This window comes from Pelophylax lessonae (assembly GCF_965119305.1).
Source record: "Pelophylax lessonae genome assembly, chromosome: 3".
NCBI lineage: Eukaryota > Metazoa > Chordata > Amphibia > Anura > Ranidae > Pelophylax > Pelophylax lessonae.
The window spans coordinates 344,870,417-344,894,533 of NC_138770.1; the positions used below are offsets into that span (position 1 = coordinate 344,870,417).

Genomic DNA, 24,117 nt, shown 5'->3' on the forward strand with positions numbered 1-24,117 from the left:
TCATCTTGGTATTCCATAAATACATACGTCGATCAAAAGATTTTTAACATCCAATGACTCTACATGTTTCGTGGATCAGTGTCCACTTCCTCAGGAGTAGATGCAAGAAAATGTAAGACTATGCCAGAATAATTATATTGTATTCACAGTATATGGCTCCCAAGAAAAAGGAGGGGGGAATTAAGGAAGATAGCCATAATACTTACAGGTCAGCTTAAAGATAGGCCAAGCAGCCTTATGAGCAGAGGGTGCTAAGGGATGTCTTTCCTGGGGGCTGTGGCAAAGTAACCCCATAGACCCGGTCAGCCTATCCATGCTCTGACCATAGGCTGCACACTACATCAAATTGTTCTGCATGGCTGTCTTCCCAGAAGGAAGCCTCTTCTAAAGATGATGCACAAGAAAGCCCGCAAACAGTTTGCTGAAGACAAGCAGACTAGGGACACCGATTACTGGAACCATGTCCTATGGTATGATGAGACCAAGATAAATTTATTTGGTTCAGATGGTGTCAAGCCTGTGTGGCGGCAACCAGGTGAGGAGTACAAAGACAAGTGTGTTTTGCCTACAGTCATGGAGGTGGGAGTGTCATGGTCTGGGGCTGCATGAGTGCTACCGGCACTGGGGAGCTACAGTTCATTGAGGGAACCATGAACATGATCCCCTCCCTTCGGAGACTGGGCCGAAGGGCAGTATTCCAACATAACGACCCAAAACACACCTCCAAGATGACCACTATCTTGCTAAAGAAGCTGAGGGTAAAGTGTGATGGACTGGCCAAGCATGTCTCCAGACCTAAACACTATTAAGCATCTGTGGGACATCCTCAAATGGAAGGTGGAGGAGCGCAAGGTCTCCAACATCCACCAGCTCTGTGATGTCATCGTGGAGGAGTGGAAGAGGACTCCAGTGGCAACTTGTGAAGCTCTTGTGAACTCCATGCCCAAGAGGGTTAAGGCAGTGCTGGAAAATAATGTTGGCCACACAAAATATTGACACTTTGGGCCCAATTTGAACATTTTAACTTAGGGGTGTTTTAACTTTGGTTTCCAGCAGTTTAGACATTAATGGCTGTGTGTAGAGTTATTTTGAGGGGACAGCAAATTTACACTATTAGGCTCCTTTCACACGGTCCGCCTCCATTGGCAGACTCCGTGCTGCTCAGCGGGGGATTGATACACTGATCCCCGCTGAGCAGGCAGGTGACAGCTCCCTCTCTGCTTTTTGTGCGGAGAGGGAGGTGTCAGAGCCCCGCTGCTCTCTATGGGGGAATCGGATCCGATCCCCTGGACGGATGGAAAATAGGGTTTCCATACATCCGGATTTCACGGACCGGATCGGATGCGGATGGCAGCTGTTGTCAGCGAACATGTCACCGCTGACACCCACAGCCCCATAGGGATGCATGGAGGATCTGATCAGATCCGCCTAATAAAACTGACAGGCGGATCTGATCGGATCGTTCGTGTGAAAGAGGCCTTATACAAGCTGTACACTCACTACTTTACATTGTAGCAAAGTGTCACTTCTTAAGTGTTGGCACATGAAAAGATGTAATAACCCCTAAAAAACAACCCCACACCAAATGATTTGGACCAGTGCACAAAGCAAGGTCCATAAAGACATGGATGAGTGAATTTGGGGTGGATTAACTTGACTTGATTAGTGAAGCAGTTTATCCTTGTGACAAGTTTTTGTTGTAAGCAAAGGAGTGTCTATCCCGGGAGTCCCTCAATGGATTGTGTGGTGTAAAGCCCATGTTTATTAGATGTCTGGTAAGAAGTAACTTTTATCCATTCACTGCCACGTGGTGACACACAAAGTGTGGGGATAACACTTTGGTTATCGCCCCCTTTCCTGCGATTTGATGTGGTTATTCATATGCTATATGAAAATGTGAAGCTGGTAAGCAGCCATCTCACCTTAGTGTCTGGGTCACGTGGGAAGTTGGAGTCTGCCGACCTTTTTAGGCAGTGTCTATGCTTTCAGAAACTCACCAGTAGAGACTTATTCACAATCTTATTTGGACTGTTCCCATCACCAGTATACATATGTTTGTTTTATGTCACACTATCATAATTCTTTGGATTTATATTTGTTCATGAATGCACCTTCTATGGTTACACTATCCTTAATGGTTTTTCTATCATCTTTATTATTGAATTGATTTTTTTGTATTTATTTCACATTTGCATTATTGATGCAGTTATTTTTATTGAGCGCACTAGTATTATTTTCACATTCCCTATAGACACTCTCCTAAACCTTGTGGACAGCCTTCCCAGAAGAGTTGGAGCTGTTATAGCTGCAAAGGGTGGGCCGACTCAATATTGAACCCTACAGTCTAAATGTTAATACTGCAAGTAGGTTAGGAGGGAAGGGAGGTGAACAGTGGGAGAAATGACTAAATACTGTGTTTTAGAAAGTGGACATGTAACCACAGAAAAGGGGCCTTAAAGAGTAACTCCACTTTTGTTGAGAAAAAACATTCCCCTTTGGGTGATCTATGTATATTACAAGGATTTTAACAAACTTTGCTGCAGATTCCTACCTTTTGTTATTCTGAAGTAAAGATGGCCTTGGGTATGTTTGGGATTCTAGTCCCAATCCACCTGCCCGATCCCGCTGTGAAGCCGACAGTTCACACCACCAATCACAGGCAGTGAGACATTTCTCGGTCCGCAGCTGCACAGACCGGGAAATGTCTCACTGCCTGTGATTAGCAGTGTGAAGTGTTGGCTTCCTGGCGTCATTTGCCATTGCCCCCTTGCTTCACTAGTCCCAAACCTCTTGACCTCTCCCTGCCCCTAACCTAAAACCCATCTTATCTTCCCCAGCCAGGTAACAAAAACAGACATTGGTGTCAGCCTTTTCATTTTGTGGCTAGGTAATACCAAGCCCGTAGGTTTTCTTTATTCTCCTTACTAAAGTTTACTAATCTCCAAAAAACAATTATTTTAGCCCGATACTTGATTGGCCCAGAATGTACTGGCACTTATTGCATTGTACTAAGAAGCTCCTGTACCCAAATATCCACATGATCCATTACAGAAGATATGTTTTTCATATATGGGGTGCCTAGCTTTATATTCTAAACTAAGGTGTTAAAAGGAGTTTTATATAATTCCTGCCATTATATTTTTAATTAAACATATACACTTTCCTACATTTTTTTTTTTTTTTTTTTTTGTAGCATTTTTAACATAAAAATATACAGAATAATCTTTGGTCTGCTAATGTACTCCAAAGCTAACTTCTTGCCATCTATCATAATGGCAGCCGTATATAGGTATTTGAAAGCCATCCATATAATTACTGATCAGGTTAGAAGGTGAAAAATAGACACAGTAGGAAAGTTTCGCCAAGCGCTGTTTTGTGGCACTATCCCTGATGGGAAACAAGTGTGTTGTGACCTTTCTGGTAATGCAGGGGTCATAACCTTGAGATGAGCAGCCAGTGTGTATACTGGAGGAGACACGGAGCACATTGCATTATTTAGTACACATTGGCATAGTGATGGATGGTTGGATCATCTACTGGACCTTTTCTTTTTAATGTTTGTATTGGAATATGTATTGTTTGGTATATTTGCACAGCGGAATATAATTTTAGCAACCTGGCAACTGCAGTGTGGTTTGGAGCACGGTTATTGTCCCTTTTATTTTGATTCCCTTTTAGAGTCTCACACATTATTGGTTGCGCTAATTAGTTTATAGCATCTAGAGAACCTGTCTGGCATGATTCCCAACAAGCTTATTCAGTAAAGTAGTGCAAATAAAATGTTTTGCCATGAGTAGCCAATCGGAAGTAAACTTGTGCTGGTCTATTTTATGTTAGCTACACTGGTTAGCTGCTATAGAATGCTCCATTTTGTACTTGGTGTTTTTTGAGGATTTCACTTTATATGAATCTACAGTATATGTAGCATTGTCTGAAAGCTGACAGTCTGACCAAGAAATTAGTTGCTGTGCATATATATATTTTCTGACATTATGATAAAGTGTTATTAGTTTTCACTGATTATCATTACAATATGTTACTCATAATGGAAGGTAACCTATCAATGGGGGAAAAAAATCCTTGCTCTTAGTTGTTCACTGCTGTAACAATTATCTAAAGCTGCTTAAATAATGTGTCCTAAGTGTTTCTTTAATGAATCACGCTGCTTTGTGTATTAAAGCAGACATATCATGCAAAGTGGAAAAATTATATTAATACTACCGCTCTTCCATTATCACATGTTCCTTTTAACACAGAGTTGAATATCTATTTAGAAACAGATGGAATGTCTGCGATACATAAGCAAACTTTTCTAGCATTTGTCAATGCTGCTGTTGAGTTTTGGGTCACTACTTGTCTGCCAAGTTGTTGTGTTTTTTTCTTTTTTTTCCGTTTCGGTGCATGCACACACTAAAGGAAAAACAGTTTTTGTTTTGGATAGAGTAGAGAGGGATTAGAACACCTGCCAGTGTGGTCTGTGCCCCCATTAGGGAGATTTGCACTCTCTATTTGTCCTGTTGACCATTATCATTAAAAGTGAAAGTAAGAGAAAATCCCAAATCTTTTTATTAGAATTACATTTTTTTTTCCAAGTAATTACAAAACAGAGCTTTGGGACATTCTCTGGCTCAAAACAATACAGAGTACACAGTACACATTAACAACCTAACTCAATTACATAAGTTACCATCAACAAGTGCTCAGCTCCACAAAATCAAAATAAAACGAGGCAAAATTGACAACCGCTTTATACAGTATACACAGGAGTAATTAGGAACACCTACCAGGGGACAATAAAAAAAGGAGATAAACGCCATCTTACCCACAATAATGCTCAAGGAGCAGTACCAATAATTAGGGAGCTGTGGGATCAACAGAAACCCAAATTGTGGCATCCTAGTAAACCCACAGGTCCAAAACTTTATTATATTTTTTTAGGGCAACCTCAAGAGAGGAAAGTTGCTTTATAGAGGGACTACAGAATTAATCAAGTCCTTCTAAAAATGTAAAGTGGGGGGCTTAATCAGACTTCCACTTTAACACTATGGCCTTCCTGGATTAGTATAGCATCAACCCAAGAAACCTCCTGTAAGCTCAAGTAAATACTGATGATTGAACTTCAACTTTGTCCTCTTCTGTCCCTCTTCAGAACCCCTCCCCCCACACAGCTTAGTGTCCTCCTCTGCCCCCTTCAACCCTCACAGCAGTGTCCTGTTTTTCACCCCTTTACCTCCCCCACGGCAGTGCCATGTTTGTCACCCCTTTACCCCCCCCCCCCCCCGTGGCAGTGTCCTCCTTTGCTCCTTCACATCACTCCCCCCTAATCCTTCACAGCCGTATCTTAGCTCCTTCACTCTACCTCACAGTGGCAAACAGTAGAGCGGAGGGAGAGAGGCACAACAGCACTTGACGGAGGGTGGGAGCTCCTGGAGATAAAAGGAAATCAATGACACAAAAATTCAAGACAAGAGACAGATTGCAAAAGCTAGTTGGGCAAACCCCCAAAAATTCTTCAAATATATTAATAGTAAAAAGGTCAGGTCTGAGCATGTAGGTCCTTTACAAAATAATCTAGAAGGGGTGACTGGGGATAAAGAGAAATATATTAAAGCGTTTGTTACCCCCAAAAAAAAAGATGACGATCCTGTTCCCTTAACCACTTAAGCCCCGGCAGATTTTACCCCCTTCCTGGCCAGGCCCTATTTTGCGATTCGGCACTGCGTGAATTTAACGGACAATTGCGTAGTCATGCAATGCTGTACCCAAATTAAATTGACATCCTTTTTTTCAACACAAAACAGAGCTTTCTTTTGGTAGTATTTGATCCTCTGTGCGATTTTTACTTTTTGCGATATAAACAAAAAAACAGCGACAATTTTGAAAAAATAACAATATTTTTCACAATTTTTATCAGAACCCCCCCCCCCCCCCCCAAATGTAAAATTCTAAATTTTTTAACATTTTTGGCCAATTTGTTTTCTGCTACATATGTTTGGTAAAAAAAATCACAATAAGCGTATTTTGTTTGGTTTGCGCAAAAGTTATTGCGTTTACTAAGGGAAAGATTTCTGTAATTTTTGGTGTTGTTTTTTTTTTTTTTTTTTTTTTTTTTAACGAGTAATGGCGGCGATCTGCAATTTTTTTTTTTTTTGCGGGACTGCGACATTGCAGCGGACAGATTGGTTCCTTGACTGACATTTTTGACACTTTTGGGGGTACCAGTGACATTACTACAGTAATCAGTGCTATACATATGCACTGTTACTGTAAAAATGACACTGGCAGGGAATGGGGTTAACTTTATTGGAGATGCCGGGGTTAAATGTGTCCCTAGGGGCATGCTTCTAACTGTAAAGGGGCGTGGCTTTTCGTGTAACCACAGAGATATACAATCCTACATAGCAGGACCGTATGATCTCTGCAGTTACACAAGGGAGAATGACAGGCGGGTTTGTTAACTTTAGCCGCCTGCCTTTCTCCCTCTACATCGGGTTCACACGCGCGGACTTGTTAGGGATCAAGCCGGGGCAGGAACTCGCCTCCAGCTGCGCGCGCTTGCCCCCTAGAGGCTCACAGGCTAGCGACGTAGTCCTACGTCACTTTTCCTGTACGGGGCTGATCGCCGCAGTAAATAGTCATGCGGCGGTCGGCAAGCGGTTAAGCATGATATACAGCACAGTGCTTGTGCTGTGTAATATGGCACCCCGTATCACCTAAAATACCTGGCTGATCCTGCCAGTTTCTTCTCTCCTCCCTGTACACTGACCATGGGTTATCATGGCTGCTGAGCCCTGACACCATGGTCAGCGTACGTGTCTTCATCATCCGCAGCTATCTGTAGCTCTCCTGTCTCCCTCTGTCCTCCTCCCCCCTCCCTGCCTGTCAGCTCACTAGCACCGCTCTGCTCCCCTCCCAGCTGCTACAAACCTATGTGATCTTTACATTATCCCCCCTGTTAGATTAGACTGTATCCTAGTGCCTGTGCTTCATTAAATAAAAGCTGATCTCTACCTGTTTTCACAGCGCCGCTCGGCCGTCACATGACCCCTGGCTCTCTTCCTCCCCACCTCCCCAGCTAACATCAGAGGAAGTTCTTGGCCCCGCCCCCTAGAGATGTCACACGGGAAGAGAAGAGAGCTGGGAGTCATATGATCGCCGATAGGAGCTGTAAGAACAGGTAGAAATCGGCTTTTTTAATAAAGCACAGGCACTAGGATACAGTTTGTAATCTAACAGAGGGGATGATGTAAAGACCACATAGTGGCTTAACAACCACTTTAAATGCTTTCTTCAGCTCTGTGTATACAAAGGAGCATGTGGGAGCTCATGTCCATAATAGGGATAGAATTGACACAGCACCAAATGATCCACAATGGCTCAAAAGTGATATGGTCCAGAAAGATTGACAAAATAAAGGTGAATAAAGCACCTGGACCAAATGGCATCCACCTACAGATCTCAAAAGAATGGACCTCTGTCATTTCAAATCCATTGTTTCTAATTTTTATTGACTTATATATGACTGGAATAGTACCACTGGGTTGGCATAAGGCCAATATGGTGCCTATATTTAAAAAGAGATCAAAGTCTTTACCAAGTAACTATAGACCTGTTAGTTTAACCTCTAAAGTCAGGAAAATACTGGAGTGTTTAAAAAAAGACCACATAGATGAGTTCTTGCTGAAAAAACTAAAAATGTAGGCTCTTTTTATGAGGTGGTAATTAAAACCTTGGACAGAGGGATGGCTGTGGATGTAGTATACTTGGATTTTGCAAAAGCATTTGGAACCGTTCCCCACACACCGCTAATGTGTAAGGTAAAGTCTACAGGCTTGGAAAGATCAGTTTGTAATTGGATAGAAAACTGGCTAAAAGACCTAATTCAGAGAGTAGTGGTGAAAGATTCTTTCCCTGAATGGTCTAAGGTTATCAGTGGTGTACCCCAAGGTTCAGTGTTGGGACTCTTACTTTTTAATATCATTATAAATGATATAGGGTCTGGGATTAAAAGTACCATTTCAGTCTTTGCAAATGACACCAAACTATGCAGTGGAATAACGTCCTTACAGGATGTCTCCAAATTACAAGCCAACCTCAATGCAATATTTAGTTGGGCAACTATGTGGCAAATGAGGTTTAATGTTGATAAATGTTATGCACTGGGGTAATCGATGGCAGAGAAGGATCTGAGGGGTTTTGGTAGATCATAAGCTTAATAATAGCCAAGCTACTGTTTCTAAAGCGAGCAACCTTCCTTGTATTGAGAGAGATATGGACTCCAGAGAAAGATAGATGTAATTTTGCCCCTGTGCAAATAGTAAGACCTTATCTGGAATATGCAGTTCAGTTTTGGGCACCAGTTCTCAAAAAGGATATCAGGGAACTGGAGAAAGTGCAGAGAAGGGCAAACAAACTGATAAGAGGCATGGAGGAGCTCAGCTATGAGGAAAGATTAGAGGAACTGAATTTATTCTCTTTTGAGAAGAGGAGATTAAGGGGGAATAGGTGAATAAGTGGTCCATATACTGAACGTGGTTTTGAGTTATTCACTTTAAGGTCATTGCAGAGGACAAGGGGGCACACTTTGTCTAGCGAAAAAGATTTGATCACCAAATATGGAAAGGTTTCTTCACAGTAAGAGCTGTGGAATAGACTCCCTCAATAGCTAGTTCTGGCCAGCTCAATAGATTATTTAAAAAAGGCTTGGATTCCTTCCTAAATGTACATAATATAACTGGGTACCAACATTTATAGGTAAAGTTGATCCCAGGAATATCCAATTGCCTCTCCAGGGATCAGGAATTCATTTTTTTCCCTACTGTAGCAAACTGGATCATGCTTTCCTGTGGGTTTTCACCTTCTTCTGGATCAACTGCGGGTATAGAACACTGTATATGGGTTTGTATAATTTTTTGTTTTCTTTTATTGGTTGAACTAGATGGACCTGTGTATTTGTTTCAACCTGACTATTTACCAAAATAATAATTGGTTGATAGGACCGCCATGCATCCTAGCAACCAATCACCTGCTGGGTAACTTGAAAAGTTAACTTGGGCAGCTCCTGCCCTCCATCCTGTGCTGCTGTGCCTCCCGCCCTCCACTCTGCTGTGTGCCTGGTTTAGAATTTTGTTGCTTTCAGTATGCTTTTTTGCTGAGCACTTATCTTCAAAAATAATCCTCCCTTTCCTGTACTTATGTCAACTTATTCCACTATAGCAAATGTACCTACTGTGTCTGGGAGACCTCTAGAAAAGCATACAAGAGCAGACCCATTTTCCCACTGATAATTAACCATGTCTGCGCAGATCTTGAATTTACTGTATGCCAGATGGGTTAACATGCTTTTCTAAACTCCAAATTTCATTACCTTATAGTGTTTTGGTTAATGGAGACAGCCACCTGTTGTCTTATATTGAATCAGAAGAGTATGCTACTAAAGGCATGTCTGACCATTCCCTACTGGTGATTCGTATACTTTCTAGACAGACATGCCCTCTAGCTAAACCTCCAAGGCAACCAAATGCTTTGTAGGAATTGGGATGGTGTTGGATCCGTGAGAGGAGTCGAGTACGTGTTTAGGTACAGGGGTAGGAAAAATATTGGGATGTTTTTTGTTTTTATTTTTACCTAAATGCGGGGAAAGCATGAAGGCCAAAAGCAGTTTGCATTTAGAACAACTTAAGTGTATTCAGAGGATCATTCTGACACAGGGGTTGCTGATAATTCACCGCCAGTAGTACTGCTGCTGAAATATGTTTTACACACCTCTGATCTGTTAGACTGTAGATGCTCAAAGCTTCACAAGATTAAATAGCTTACACCTTATGAATACTGTCTGGCAACAACCTAAACTCCTACAGAACATAAAGGGACATATTAGCCACACCCTGCTGCCACAGTACAAGAATTTGCCAGAATTTATTAAACTAGACTGTTTTGGGTTTTATGCTAAACATGGGTTGACTAAAGTTACACTTGTTTATAAATACCTTTAAATAATTCTGGCAGCTACAGCAGCAATTTGTATTTCCTAACACCATGATTTACAGATTCCTACAACTGAGAAAAGCTGTCCAGTCACAAAGGGATAAAAGATTTTGGACTATTGACCCTTCTTCCCTCTTGGATGTGATCACTCAAACTACACAGTCTAAAGGTTTTTTTTCCATGTTACTGTTTTGCTTGGATATTTCGGACCATACCCACCTAAGGCTAGAGAACATTGGGTTGGTGACCTGGGTATCCTAGATGAGGATTAGTGCTAACTTCTCTAAATGCGACCCTACTCTCTGGTGAGGTTTAGTGAAACTATAGCTTTATATACTTCTGAGCACTCACTTGACCTCTGCTAAATTATATAAAATGGAGCGTGCCCCCTTTTTAATAAAGATGTGAAACAAACCTGAATACATATGTCACCAGTCACAACCAACCCTACCAACAAGTAATGGGTTGAACAAATGATCATAATAAATGATGGGTTGATCAAATAAATATAGATTTGTTAATGAAAAAAATATATACTTGCATAGGGGAGCCAATACTAAGTTTCAAAAGAATCTGGGGACAGTGGCTATCCCTGGCCTGGCATCCTATTTTTTTCTACCCTAAATCTGGACAGTTCTGCTGTATCCACATCTGGGGAGCTTGTCTGCTTGGCACCAAACTTGCTGCGGTATACAAATAATGCAAGTACGGAAGGGTGAAGATGTTAAACCTTTTAGAGAGTTCCATTTTGGAGGTTATGTATAATAACTGGAAGCTATACTTTTGAGTTTCTGTAACGTTTACTGTACACTACTCTTTTTACAGTCACTACCTCCCATGCCAGAGTGCTTAGTTACACTATAAACAAATATAAAATTCTGAGAAATATACTCATCTTAGACATTGGCTTTGGGGGTTTTGCCTTAGTCTGGTGACATCACTTGGCTTTCATGTTGGATCTTGAGAAAGAGAAAAAGATCTAAATCCTATAAGAAAGCACAGTTGCACACCCTTACAGTGCATATTTTTCAAAAAGACTGCATTCAGGCCAAACGACATAAGCCTCAAAAGCAAAGTAGGCACTTTTTTTTTTTTTTTTTTGGAATATGTTTAGAATTGGGGGACTTGTTAATTTTGAGACCTTGCATTTTCATTTGCACATTTTGTGCTTTGCTAGGTCTTCTGGATACCTTTTTAACTTTTTTTTGTCTTGTAGCAAACTATTTTGATTGTGCCTGGCATAGAATTATAGCAGCTTTCATGCAGTTTAGCAGTGTTTTTTGCATTTGTAAAGAAATGGTAGTTTCACCTGTCTGTTGAGACTAGTATCCTTCATATCCAAACTGTCATAATAATCACAATTGAACGATGCCTTTTTGGAAGCAGTGTAAAAATAGGTTAGATGCACATGAATTATATAATTTATACTACAGACCTCTTAAAAGGATCAGAGGATCCCTTCTGCGGTTGGCTGCTCCTCCTGCTTATGTTTCCCTTCATACATGCCTGGAAAGAGCTGGGTCATGTGACAGCTGTATATTGATTTGAAAAAAGGTACTTACTATAGATTTTTCTTTTATTAAAATAAATACACTACCATCATCCACATGTAAATTAGTGTACAGCAGTATGCCAAATCTGATTGGTTGTTTTAATTTATAGCATTTTGAATGCAATGTAAGGTAAAACTGTTTTTTTTTTTTTTATGATGCATCTCACGTTGTTTATGACAAATTTGTTTCTCCTCCAAAAAAAAACTGTGTTATTTTAAATTCTCTCAAGATCATTTATTTATTATAATGTATTCAGCCTACTCTTATTTGCATTGATTTGCTTATGCACACACTGTAGTTCAGTGGGAGAAGAAACTTCCTGTGACTAAGACACAAGGCTGCTATTCCTGGCATAGAATGCTTTAGATGGCCTGTGTTGGAAGCGCAATTAGTGAAGCATTGTTATTTGGCTTCAGTATCTCTCGCTTCAGAGAACTGGTCCTCATGGGATTGAGGGAAGTGCAGCAGGAGATCTGGCTAGTTAGTAGACCATATCACTTTTCTGCAGAGGTGGGAGAAGTCAAAGGTTTGGAAAAGGCACTTGCTACACAATGTAGATTTGTAAATTGGACAAATCTAGGAAAGCTCCGTACAATCGCATAAACGGATTTATTTCAAGACATGGAATTAGAGCAGGTGAAGTCATTTACTGTGTTAAAATGTCTGCCTGCAGTTAAACAAAGTTCTTCATTGAATGAAGAGATCTATTCTGAGTATTTGGTATATATCCTTGTTAAAAGGTCAGTCCATTCAAACTAATACGTTCGTTTTTGTTTAATGCTGGCAAGATAAACTGCCTAATGCTTTTTTAAGTTTTTCAGATATTTTTTCTCAACCACTTACCAGCCTGCAATATCCCTTCCAGGCCATTTATCAGTTTTCAGTGCTGTGATAGTTTTGCTGATAATTACGTCATGCAACGCTATACCCAAATTAGTTTTATATCCTTTGACAGATAGAGCTTTCATTTGGTGGTTTTCATTAACTGCGGTTTTGTTTTTTATTAATTTTTTTTCTATAAAAAGAAAAAAAAACCTTTCCCTCACTTTCTGTTAAAATATAAATGGCAGAATGGTATGAAAATCCCCGAAATGACCCTTTTGTGGAAAGCAGATACCTCAAGGTGACCCAAAATATTTTGGCAAAAAATGAAGTAAAGAAAGATGTCAGTACAGTGGAGGTTAAACGTGGAACTTGATAATGGTACACTAGACTCATTTATGTATTGGTTATACATAGGGGGGAAGGAGGAAGTAAAGGGGTTAATTTACTGGAGCCATACAGTGGCAGGATGGAGTAGAAGGTGTTAATGTTGAGATGGGCATGATAAGGGAGGTGGGGAGTTAAGTGTTTGTCATGGCTTCAGTTTTTTTTCCCCCAAATACATTCTCTGCATTACAGTAAATTACCTTTTATGCGCAGCTCCATCCTCACATATACTTACATGAGCCCGATCCCAATCCAGTGCTGTGACTGGGAGCTCACTTACTGCGTTGGGCAATGGCAGCAGGAGGCGCACTGTGTGCGTCAATAGACACACAGCATGACTTGGAATCAAGCCCACTCATGTGCCACCATAATAAGAGGCTTCCTATGGTGACACGCAGAAGAGGAGGAGCCCAGAGTGCTTGAGGGAGACCCCAGAAGAACAGGATTGGGATCGCTCTGTGCAAAAATATTACACAGAGCAGGTAAGTAGAACATATTTGTTTTATCTATTTTTTAAATATATTTTACCATCATTTTGTTTATTGGTCACTAGGGACAGTTTTAGATATAGTATGTGTAAGGGGGGGGGGGGGGGGGGGGGTTGGAGAGGGTATTTTAAAAAAATAATGTGTCCTTGCAATGCCTGCTGATCCATTCATTATTTTCCCATTCATAAACACTCAATCTCTCTCCTTCCTCTGTTGTAAGAGGAAGGGTTCAGCATTGTAAATACTCAGCCTCTTGGATTGACTGGGCATAGGACAGCTATTTATTGAGTGCCATTCATAAATAACACTAGCTAAATAAAGGACCACTGATTCACCGTTGCCAGATGTACTGCGATACAGAAGGGGTTAAAGCTAACTTTTCTATCTGTAAAAGTGTTCTGTAGTAGCAATAGTAATGAAAAGAATGCACCCTCTGATGTCTTCACATACAGCTGTGTTAAAAAATTATAGCAGTGTTTTTAAAAGTGAGTAAAGCTCAAAATCCATTTAATAGCTTTTATTTCCATACACGCAAATACATTGAGAACGTTGCACAGTCTATTCCAAATCAAAACATGAAGAAAAATGTTTCAAATTTGTTAGTGAAGTGAAAAGTCTTCATTTTTCTTTACAAACTCAAACATTTACTCTATAAACTGAAAGAAGCTTGAAGATGTAGCTTTCCTGTGAATCACTGAACTAATATTTAGTTGTATACCCACTGTTTCTGAGAACTGCTTCACGTCTGTGTTGCATGCAAAGGACCAACTTCTGGCACCTGTGAACAAGTATTCCAGCCCAGGAAATTTGCACTACATTCTACAATTCCTCTGCATTTCTTGGTTTTACCTCCGAGACAGCATTTTTGATGTCGCACACAAGTTTTCTTTTGAATTAAGGTCTGGGAATTTAGCTGGCAACTCCATAACGTTAATCCTGTTAGTCTGGAACCAAGATGCTGCTTGCTTTTTGGTATGTTTGGAGTCGTTGTCTTGTTGAAACAACCATTTCTAAGGCATTTAATCTTGGGCATAAGCCAACATGACCTCTTCAATATTTTGATATATTAAAATTGATCTATAATTCCTGGTATGAGATAAATAGGCACAACACCATAGTATGAGAAACATCCTAATATGATGCTTGCGCCACCATGCTTCACTGTCTTCCCAATCTACTGTGGCTTGAATTGGGTGTTTGGGGGTCGTCTGACAAACTGCTACCCCTACACCCAAAAAGGACAATCTTGCTTTTATCAGTCCACAAAATGTTGTTCCATTTCTCTTTAGAACAGTCAGTGTGTTCTTTGGCAAGTTGTAACCTCCATTTTTTTTTTTTTTTAACAATGGGACTTTGCGGGGGCTTCTCGCCGATGGCTTGGCTTCACATAGGTGTCTTCTAATTGTTACAGTATTAACAGGTAACTTTAGACCTTCTTTGATCACCCTGGAGCTGATCATTGGCTAAGTCCTTGCCATGTCTCCTATTCGATCCATTGGAATAGTAGTTTCCCATTTTCTTCTACATCCTTCTGGTTTTGGTTGCCATTTTAACCACTTTACCACCGGAGGATTTTGCTGTCTTACGTCCAGGCCACTTTTTGCGATTCGGCGCTGTGCGACTTCAACTGACAATTGCGCGGTCGTGCGACGCCATACCCAAACGAAATTTACGTCCTTTTTTTCCCACAAACAGAGCTTTCTTTTGGTGGTATTTGATCACCTGTGCGATTTTTACTTTTTGCGCTATAAACAAAAAAAGAGCGTTTATTTTGAAAAAATAACAATATTTTTAACATTTTTTTATATGAAATTCCCCCCAAAAAAGATGTAAAAACCAATTTTTTTAAACATTTTTGGCCAATTTGTTTTATGCTACATATGTTTGGTAAAAAAAATCGCAATAAGCGTATTTTGATTGGTTTGCGCAAAAGTTATTGCGTTTACTAACAAAGGGAAAGATTTCTGTCATTTTTGGTGTTTTTTTTTTAACGCGTAATGGCGGCGATCTGCGATTTTTTTTGCGGGACTGCGACATTGCGGCGGACAGACCGGACCCCTGACTGACATTTTTGACACTTTTGGGGGTACCAGTGACATTACTGCAGTAATCAGTGCTATAAATATGCACTGTTACTGTAAAAATGACACTGGCAGGGAAGGGGTTAATTTTATTGGAGAGGGAGGGGTTAATGTATGCCTGGTGCTTACTGACATGTAGGGGGGGAGGTGACTGAGTGAGTCATGGACAGATCGGATGTCCAGCTATGCTGAACAGTCCGATCTGTCACTCCCTGTCACTATGGAGATCCGCCCGCTGTGTTTACACAGGCGGGCGGATCTCCAGACTCGATCCCCGACGATCGGGTAAGAGCAGCGGCGATCGCCGCTGCTCCTCCCCTGGCCCGACTCCCGCTGTGAATGAAAACAGCGGGAGCGAGCCTCCGGCGGCGCGCAAGCGCCGCCCAGAAGGGGGAGTGTCCAGTCACGTTAATACTACGTGACTGGACGATAACGAACCACTCTGCCGCAGTAGTATTACTGTGAGCGGTTGCAGAGTGGTTAAAGTATTTTAGATCATTTTAGCTGAGCAGCCAATCAGTTTCTGCACTTCTTTATATGTTTCCCCCTCTCCAGTCAGCTTTTTATTAAAGTACGTTGTTCTTCTGAACAATGTCTGGAACGACACATTTTACTACAATGCACTATACCCAGCAGGTATTTGCTGCCTTCGTCCTTCAATAAGGGCCACCTGTTTGTCACCTGTTTTTTCACAGACTGAATGACCTCACTAATTGAACTCTTTACTGCTCTTATTTTGAACATGCCCCTTTCAATTACACAGGATCAGCAGCATGCATGTCATGACTGTTGGTACATTTTTTGCCACATAGAAATATAATTTATACAACAACAGTAATTGATCTGGTTAGAGATGTTGAACTGATATTATTTTGAACACAACCATACCTATCACTGTCTACTCTGCTGCTTACAAATGGAAAAGATACTATTTAATTCACAAGGGTGCATATCTTTTTTTGGTTGCTGTGAGGGTGTCCCACAATCCCTGTTGGATTATTGACTACTTCTACATTATCGGAAATGTAACTAAAACTAAAGGTGAGTGGTGAATTAGAACAGAATAGTAAGTGGCCAGCTGAAATAGATCTAGGAGTTATGACGTGAAACTGGGGTCTCAAGTGATTTAAAAAGCAGGGAAGGGATTATCAGCACACAAGGCTCCATTTGACACTGAAGTAATTTTTTATGGGTGGAGATGAGATTGAATATTCAAAACTACTTGGCAAGTAAGCAGATGCAAGATTTCCATCTTTAGCGCGCACAAACCCAATATAATACCCATTTTTTTTTTTTGGTAAAACATAAGATGATGCCCCAAGTAAATAGATACCCAACATGTCACACTTTAAATTGTGTACGCCAGTGGAATGGCGCCAAACTACAGTATCTAAAAATCTCCATAGCCAATCCTTTAAAAGTTTTTACAGGTTATCAGTTTAAAATCATAAATGCTGGCTGTACCTATCCTTGTGCAATCCAATTAATGTTTTTAAACTAAAACCTTACTTTCAAACCACCAAACTGCTATCATTATTCAGTGACAAACTTTCTTGTGTACAATAAAATAAAACAAATGTGACAATGCCAAATTACTATATTCAGTTAGTAGTGCTTTTCTTCTTTCAAATATTTTTCCCTTTTAAATGTGCTTCTCATATCATGCAGTTTTTCCACCTTCACCCTGGTGGATTTCAGGTAATACAATTTTGCAGTGACTCCCTCCACCTTTCACCACCGCACTCACCTCCAGTTTAGACCTGTTTTCAGGTGTAAAATGGCCTTCCCCTGCTGGGGTTATTCCAGGCTCCTCAGCTGTTCACTCTCCTTCCACTCTCCTCTCCTCACTGAGCTGGCTTTGTCTGGACTTCCTTTCCTCCACGTCCTCTCAGTATAAAAGATACACTCCCATTTTGTAGTATATAATGGTTCACCCCTATTGTGTAATAGCCACTTACATTAAAACCGTGCGCTTTAAAAAATCATCCAATGGGGCATCAGCTCCCGAATGCTCTCGTATGTTCCACAAACACAAACCTCTGTCACCGAACTCCTCCAAGGCATATCATCACGATCACGTAACTTCCTCCCTGAGTGTATCTTTTATACTGAGGGGACGTGGAGGAATAGAAATACAGACAAAGCCAGCTCAGTGAGGAGAGTGGAAGGAGATTGAACAGCTGAGGAGCCTGGAAATAACGCCAGCAGGGGACGGCGATTTTAGACCTGAAGGCAGGTCTAAACTAGAGGTAAGTGCAGTGGTGAAAGGTGGTGGGAGTCACTGCACAATTGTATTAACTAGGGCTGCACGATATTGGGGAAAAAAGTATATTGCGATATTTTGTTTTTAACGATCTATATCGCGATATTTCTCCCAGACAGTCTCCGGAGGAGGGATCCGTTAGCAGAGCTCAGCTTTCTGCCAGGGGATCCACCACACTCGTAGAACTTCTCCCGCCCGAGCCTTGTGTGGGAGCCAGAGTGTAGAGGAAGCAGGCTGTCGTTAGCAGCCTTTGTCCCGCGGTGCTCCTCCGCCATGCTCCGGACGTCTCTCCCCCCTCTCCTGCTGCAAACACTGTAGCCTCTCCGCCGCCATGCAATCCGCCCCGTACTCCAGCCCTCCCAGCTCTCCCTCTTAGTCAACAGCCGACCATTACTCCGCCCATTGTCCATTGAAAAAGATTACAGCCTGATCCCGCCCCCGATGCAGCCAGGAGAGACAATGGGCGGAGCAGGGCGGAGTAATGGTCGGCTGGATACTAGAGGCAGAGCTGGGAGGGAAGTGTGGGACGGATGCAATCACTGCGAGTCCTCCTCCTCCCCCCCGAGTCCCGACTTCTTCCCCGCCCTGCCTAAAGCCTGAATATCGTGGCTTCGGCGATATGAATATCGCCCGTGCCTGCAGAACGATAGTCAATATCACATCGACTATCGTTCAGCCCTAGTATTAACTGAAATCCACAAGGGTGAAGGTTGAAAAACTACAGCATATGAGAAGCACATTTAAGGGGAAAATATTTGAAAGAAGAAAAGCACTACTAATGGAATTATAGTCATTTGGAATGGTCACATTTGTTTTATTCTATTGTACACAAAGTTTGTCACTGAATAATGATAGCAGTTTTGTGGTTTGAAAGAAAGGTTTTGGTTTAAAAAGTTTAATTAGACTGCACACGGATAGATGCAGCCAACATTTATTTGGTTGCAGCCATCAGACACAAGTTAGAAGTGAGGCAAAGAGAAAGGTTCCCCTATGGGTGGGACTTTTTAGGCACTAAATTGTAACATACACAAAAAATTGCATTTTATCAAGTTTATTAGAAAGTTCAATACAAAAGATTAAAAAATAGGCAAGCTGTGTAATACATCACATGAAACAGATGGAAAATAATCACAAAACCCCAGGTGAAATACCCGACGCGTTTCGGAGTGTCAGAAAAAACTCCTTCTTCAGGGGTGCCCTTGGAGAGTGGTGAGAGTTAAAGACAAACATAAAGAGAGCAGTTTTTAGTATCACAGTTTTGGTCGGAGTTGCAGCAGTAAGAACATACCTGGTTGCAAAAATGATGAACTGCTGAAGTGCAGAGGAAGATATGGTGGTGAGAGAAGACTAGATGCAGATTTGAGCATATATATCGGAAGCTTGAGGAGTGGATCCAGCTAGTCCCAGCAAGGGGATCCCTGTTCCTCATCCTCATGTCTGCATAAATGACAGGAACAGGGATCCCCTTGCTGGGACTAGCTGTGTGCGGAGACACAGCTGTCAGTTCCCCATGCATCTCTATGGGGGAAATCCGATGGGAACGTACCGTTGGTCCGTTCTCATCCGATTCGCTGGGTGGATGGAAAATAGTGTTTCCATCCGTCCTGATTTATCGGATCGGATGTCAGCGGACATGTCTGACATCCGATATGACATGACATGTTGTTAACAAATATAATGGATTTCCATAATATCTTAATATCTTCTGTCTTATTAATGTCATGAGAATATTGTCATGTTTAACCTTTGTTATAAGCGTATTTTATGTTAATCTGGTTAAAACTCTAGTAAGGTCTTAAATAGTGTTTTATCGTGGCACAAAATTAAATGTTTTTTTTACTGATCATGCTATCTGGATACTATGACTTATTGATTATTGTATGGCTTAACTGAATGAATAAAAAGTTTCTCTTATATATTGTATTAATGGAAAGCATGATCTAGCTAGATGCTGTAAAGCCCCCAAACACAAAGTGCATAGTGCAGTTTAGTAAATATCGTTTTCTTGATTTTTATTTTGCAGTGTGAGAGAACTTATTGCATCTTAATGCATACCTGATTTTTCTATTTTACTTATTTCCTTTAAGGTTACATCCACAGCCCCGGCAGCTAATGTACCTCCTGCTTCTGGAGATCTAGATTTATTTACTGATCAAACCACAAAATCTGAAGAAGTTCCAAAAAAGCCCTTGTCAAAAGACTCAATCTTGTCACTTTATGGCACAACAAACATGCAGCAGCAAAATACAACAGGTAAATATTAAATATGTGTGATTGGTGTAGGATTTGAAGGATTCAGGAGAGTTATCTGCATAGCTATCTGAAGTATGTTATATTTTTTGTGTTTCTTTTAATGATTCAGTTTAACTGCTCAGGTTTCTGAAATTAAATTTCCGCTTTATATATAGTATTGAGCATAGCATTCTGTTAGAGATTGGGGCTACTAATGTACACTATATTGTCCAAATTTGTGGGACGCCTGCCCTTATCCACACAATTTACTTCATTACATTTCCTAATAATTAAAGTGACCACGTGCACATCTAACAAAGTTTATTCAAATACTCATTAAAATGATGCAATTTTCCTTTTAAAAAACAAACATGTAACTAACCAAAATATTGATCAAGTAAAGTGTTGTAATATTCATAAAATATGCGATCTGAATGTGTCCACACACAGTCTAGTCAATGCAGATCCACAACCAATATTATGCAAAAGAACCAGTATCCAAAATAATCTGTGGTCCACTGCCTCTGTGCCCACTTTCAGGTGGAACCTCACCTGTTGTGATGGACCTTCACTGTTGAGTAATGCTGGGCATACACTAAATGAAAAATCGTTCAAACTTATTTCCGAAAAACAAACAGCTGTGAGAGCAGACGATCGGGCCATCTTGTAATGACCGATAAATCTTTCAATGGCCATAAATGAATCAATTTTTTGTTAGTTTTTTTCACATATACCTACTGCAAATAGTTTGGACGAGAAACACATTAACTTTTCAATTCATAGTTTATTCTGCAGAAAATTTCCAAACCTTTTTTTTTTTAGCTTAAAAACTTCACAGCCGATTACCGATTTGTGCCCATTAACTGGCTGAAAAACAAATTAACTGTCCAAATGACCGAATTTCGGCCGATTTTTCATATAGTGTATGGCCACCATAAGGTCAATAATAGCTCAATTTCTCTTTCATTCATTGACAGACACAGCTCCTGATTCTTCTTAATTATTGGGTTATACTACCCCCTACAGGCGTAGGACATTAGGCAGAAAAAAAGCTGGACTACACCTATGGGCAGTCCCAGGGAGTATACTCCTACTCTCAGCTATATAGGCACTCAGTTTTTTTCTAACTATTCAGGAGTTAAGGACCTAGTTCCTTGCTGGGATCTTGGTCCTGTCAATTTTTTCCTTTTCTAATTCGATTTTTTTCTACTGGCAAAATTTTTTAGATAGAAAAGTTTTTCCTCCTGGCTATTTCCTGTGAGAATCTACAATAAACTGCCGGACTGGGTGACGGGCTGGATAATCTAAATCCAGGCGTCACCCCAGTCTGGCCAGCAAACACACGCAGACCAAAGCTCCGCACTGGGTCAGCTGCGACTGGCCCCATCCTGGACCGGGGCGGCCAGCGAGTTAAACGTCTTGCAGGGACACATAAGCCTGGCGCCAAAAGTCGGCGTCAGTGTTACCTTGACCGACAGCCCCCCCCCACATCAGGGGTGAGGAGGTTCTGTCTTGGAATTAGATGGCCCCTTCCCTCCTTCCCAGATGGTGAGTGGGACGCAGGTACTCCCCGGGGTAGTCGGTCCCTCCAGGGTTCACCTCCAACCCCCCCCCCATGGGGTTCAAAAGCTGGCATTGTACATGCCCTGTGTCCCATCTGGTGGGTGCACTTTACCCAGCAGCCGCCATTATGCTACCCTTCTCAATAGTGCTGTTGGGCCCTATGGGATTTTCTGCTTGCGGGACTATCTGCATCAGTGAGGCGATAGTGGCGGGCAGTGCCATCTTGAGAGCATTAAAGGCCCCGGGCAATGCAGTGCACTGGGGCCCCGCCTACACAATCACCCACGAGAATAAAAAAATGCAAATTATTGATAAGGCGATATTTATTGGTACAGCAGTGCCAGGCTAATGACAGCTTCCAAGTTGGGTGGCTGACCACACACAGATGGGAGTCAGACTCTACTGTCCTGTGTGTGCCTATTCCCGTGGAGGCGGACAGGCATTCCTGCAGTTGTGGGCTCCCCCTCCATGGCCCAAGTGGCCTGACAGCAGTGCAGCGCCGACAGGCACTTGCCACCTGCTAAGTTTGGTTTGATGCACACGGGAATCAGGACTAATGCTTGGCTGGGTTGCTGGGCAGGTGAGGCCCCCTAGGCAAGTGGGGCCCCCGGGCAACTGCCCAGTGTGCCCATTCAGTAAGATGGCCCTGGTGGCGGGTCCTCTGTGAGCCTTGGAGGGACGTCAGTGCTCAGTGCCCCCTATGCGCTTTTCTGTGTGGGGCATCAATGGCTGCCCCCTCTGGGTTTTTTTTTTGTTTTTCCCGGTAGCGCCCTCTTACCCTCCCCTGCCTTATAAGTTGCCACATCCGGATTTTGGCTCCGCCACAGCAGACGTGCCCACCCTGCGGGGTTAGTCCACGTCTTACACACAGTTACATCTGTATGAGGATGTTTGGCTCAGTTAATATTGGTGACAGTGAAAGCATATATCACCCCTCCTCCTCCGTTAGTAGTTATAAGCACAAAGTGTCTGCAGTGTCCCGCTGTGTAGAGATTCCCCACAGTTGCTCAACATTCTCCTGCTATGAAAGTCTGCACCCCTTGTGCCTCAAATGCTGTGTTTACAGGGATAACTGCCTTCAGTGTCCCGCTCGGCATTCAAGCCACGTGTGACGGTATCGCTGTATCTCACCGCCTTGTAATTCCTTAATCCCCAATAGTTGAAGAATCCCCAATTCTCCAAATAAGAAATCGCTGGTATCGCTGAATAATTCCACACATGAGCCAAAGCTGAATGCTGGAACGCCTTTACTGGAAGCCACCAAACATTTAAAACTACAATTTCTTTTATCCCCTGCCCCAATGCAAGGGAGACACCCACAACAAATACACATTAACCAATAACACAAAGGTTACAATCCACATAAAATCCTCCCTTCTGTCTGGGATGTAATTATAGTAAACAATGGTTATCATAATTATCGCAGGCAGGAAAAATGCAGTTTTACCCACATGCTGTAACGTTAAAACTATACATCCAATCTTTATACAAATACATATTCACAATCAATCCATTCAGGGGAACAACCTATTAAAGAATGGCACGAATCGGACCTGGGGTTCCAAAGTTAGTACCAGTCTTTTTGGCCTGGCTGTACACATGGCTTGTCTGCCCAAAACCAGTTCTACACAGTCTTTTGTCCTGGAGACAATTGAGAAGTGATCCACTTATCTCCCAAGGACAGAGGCTGACAAGTAGTCCTCTCCTGGTACTCGTGGCAACTCAGAAGAGGGCAGTTTGTCACAAACATATAAACAAATCCTCAATATAGTCTTTAAAGCAGGGAGAGGAAACATGCAGACAGACATAGAAGGGCATCCTTCACACCACGCTAGTGTGATTGCCAGGAGGGGGGAGGGGAGTGTACAGATGGGTGGAGAGTCCTGTGATGTCAGGACTCCGCCTCCTGAGCTCTGGTTTTTCAGAGGGCTGTGACAGGCACAGGGATGAGAAAATTCAGGTACAACTAACTTACTTTTGATTTTTAAAGAAAAGGCTAAAACATGGTGCATGTCTTTTGGAATTGTTGAACAGGAGGTTTACAACTACGTTAACTTGTTCATAATCAATACAGAGTTTATAATAAATAGTTCTATCTGTGTTTACTGATGATGCAAAGCTAAGAAGGGCAATAAACTTCTCAACAGAATATAGCAACTTTACAAGAAGACTTAGTTAAAATAGGGGGGAAGCTTTATGGCAGATTAGGTTTAATATCGAAAAATGTAAAGTAATGCACCTGGGAGCTAAAAATATGCATGCAAGTTGCTTGCTACAGGGAGAACCTCTGGGGTAATTGAGGAAGGAAAAGTAGATCACAGACTTGGCATTCGCATGCAATGCCAAGCTGCAGAAAACAAGGCTAGCAGACTACTAGCATGCATTAAAAAAGGGTATACTCAGGTTATGAAACTATTATTCTACAACATAACAAAACTCTCGTTCAGCCACATCTTAAGTATGCAGTCCAGTTTTGGTCACCATACCTCAGTAAGGATGTGCTTCAGGGCAGTCCATAGAAGGACAACCAAGCTAGTAATGAAGCTAGGAGACCTCCATTATGAGGAATGACAAACAAAGTTAAACCTATTCTCTGGAGTAGAGGTACTTAAGAGCAAATATAATGGCAATATTCAAACCCTTGAAGGGGGACTCTAGCAATCCGTTCAATCTCAAACTGTGAGAGAGATTTTTTTTTTTACTCTTAAGGCTCCTACAATCATAAGAAAATCGGGCAAGAA

General features: G+C 41.7%; 1 protein-coding gene across 2 annotated transcripts in view; it reads left to right on the plus strand.

The window, feature by feature from the left end:
- The window catches only part of SMAP1 (small ArfGAP 1), a 592,387-nt gene that overhangs the window by 496,231 nt on the left and 72,039 nt on the right, over positions 1-24,117 (plus strand). For both annotated transcript variants that reach the window (XM_082249786.1, XM_082249787.1), the window contains one exon: positions 19,669-19,834. In XM_082249786.1, coding sequence (XP_082105912.1) covers positions 19,669-19,834 — 166 coding nt within the window. The remainder of the gene's footprint in view (positions 1-19,668; positions 19,835-24,117) is intronic.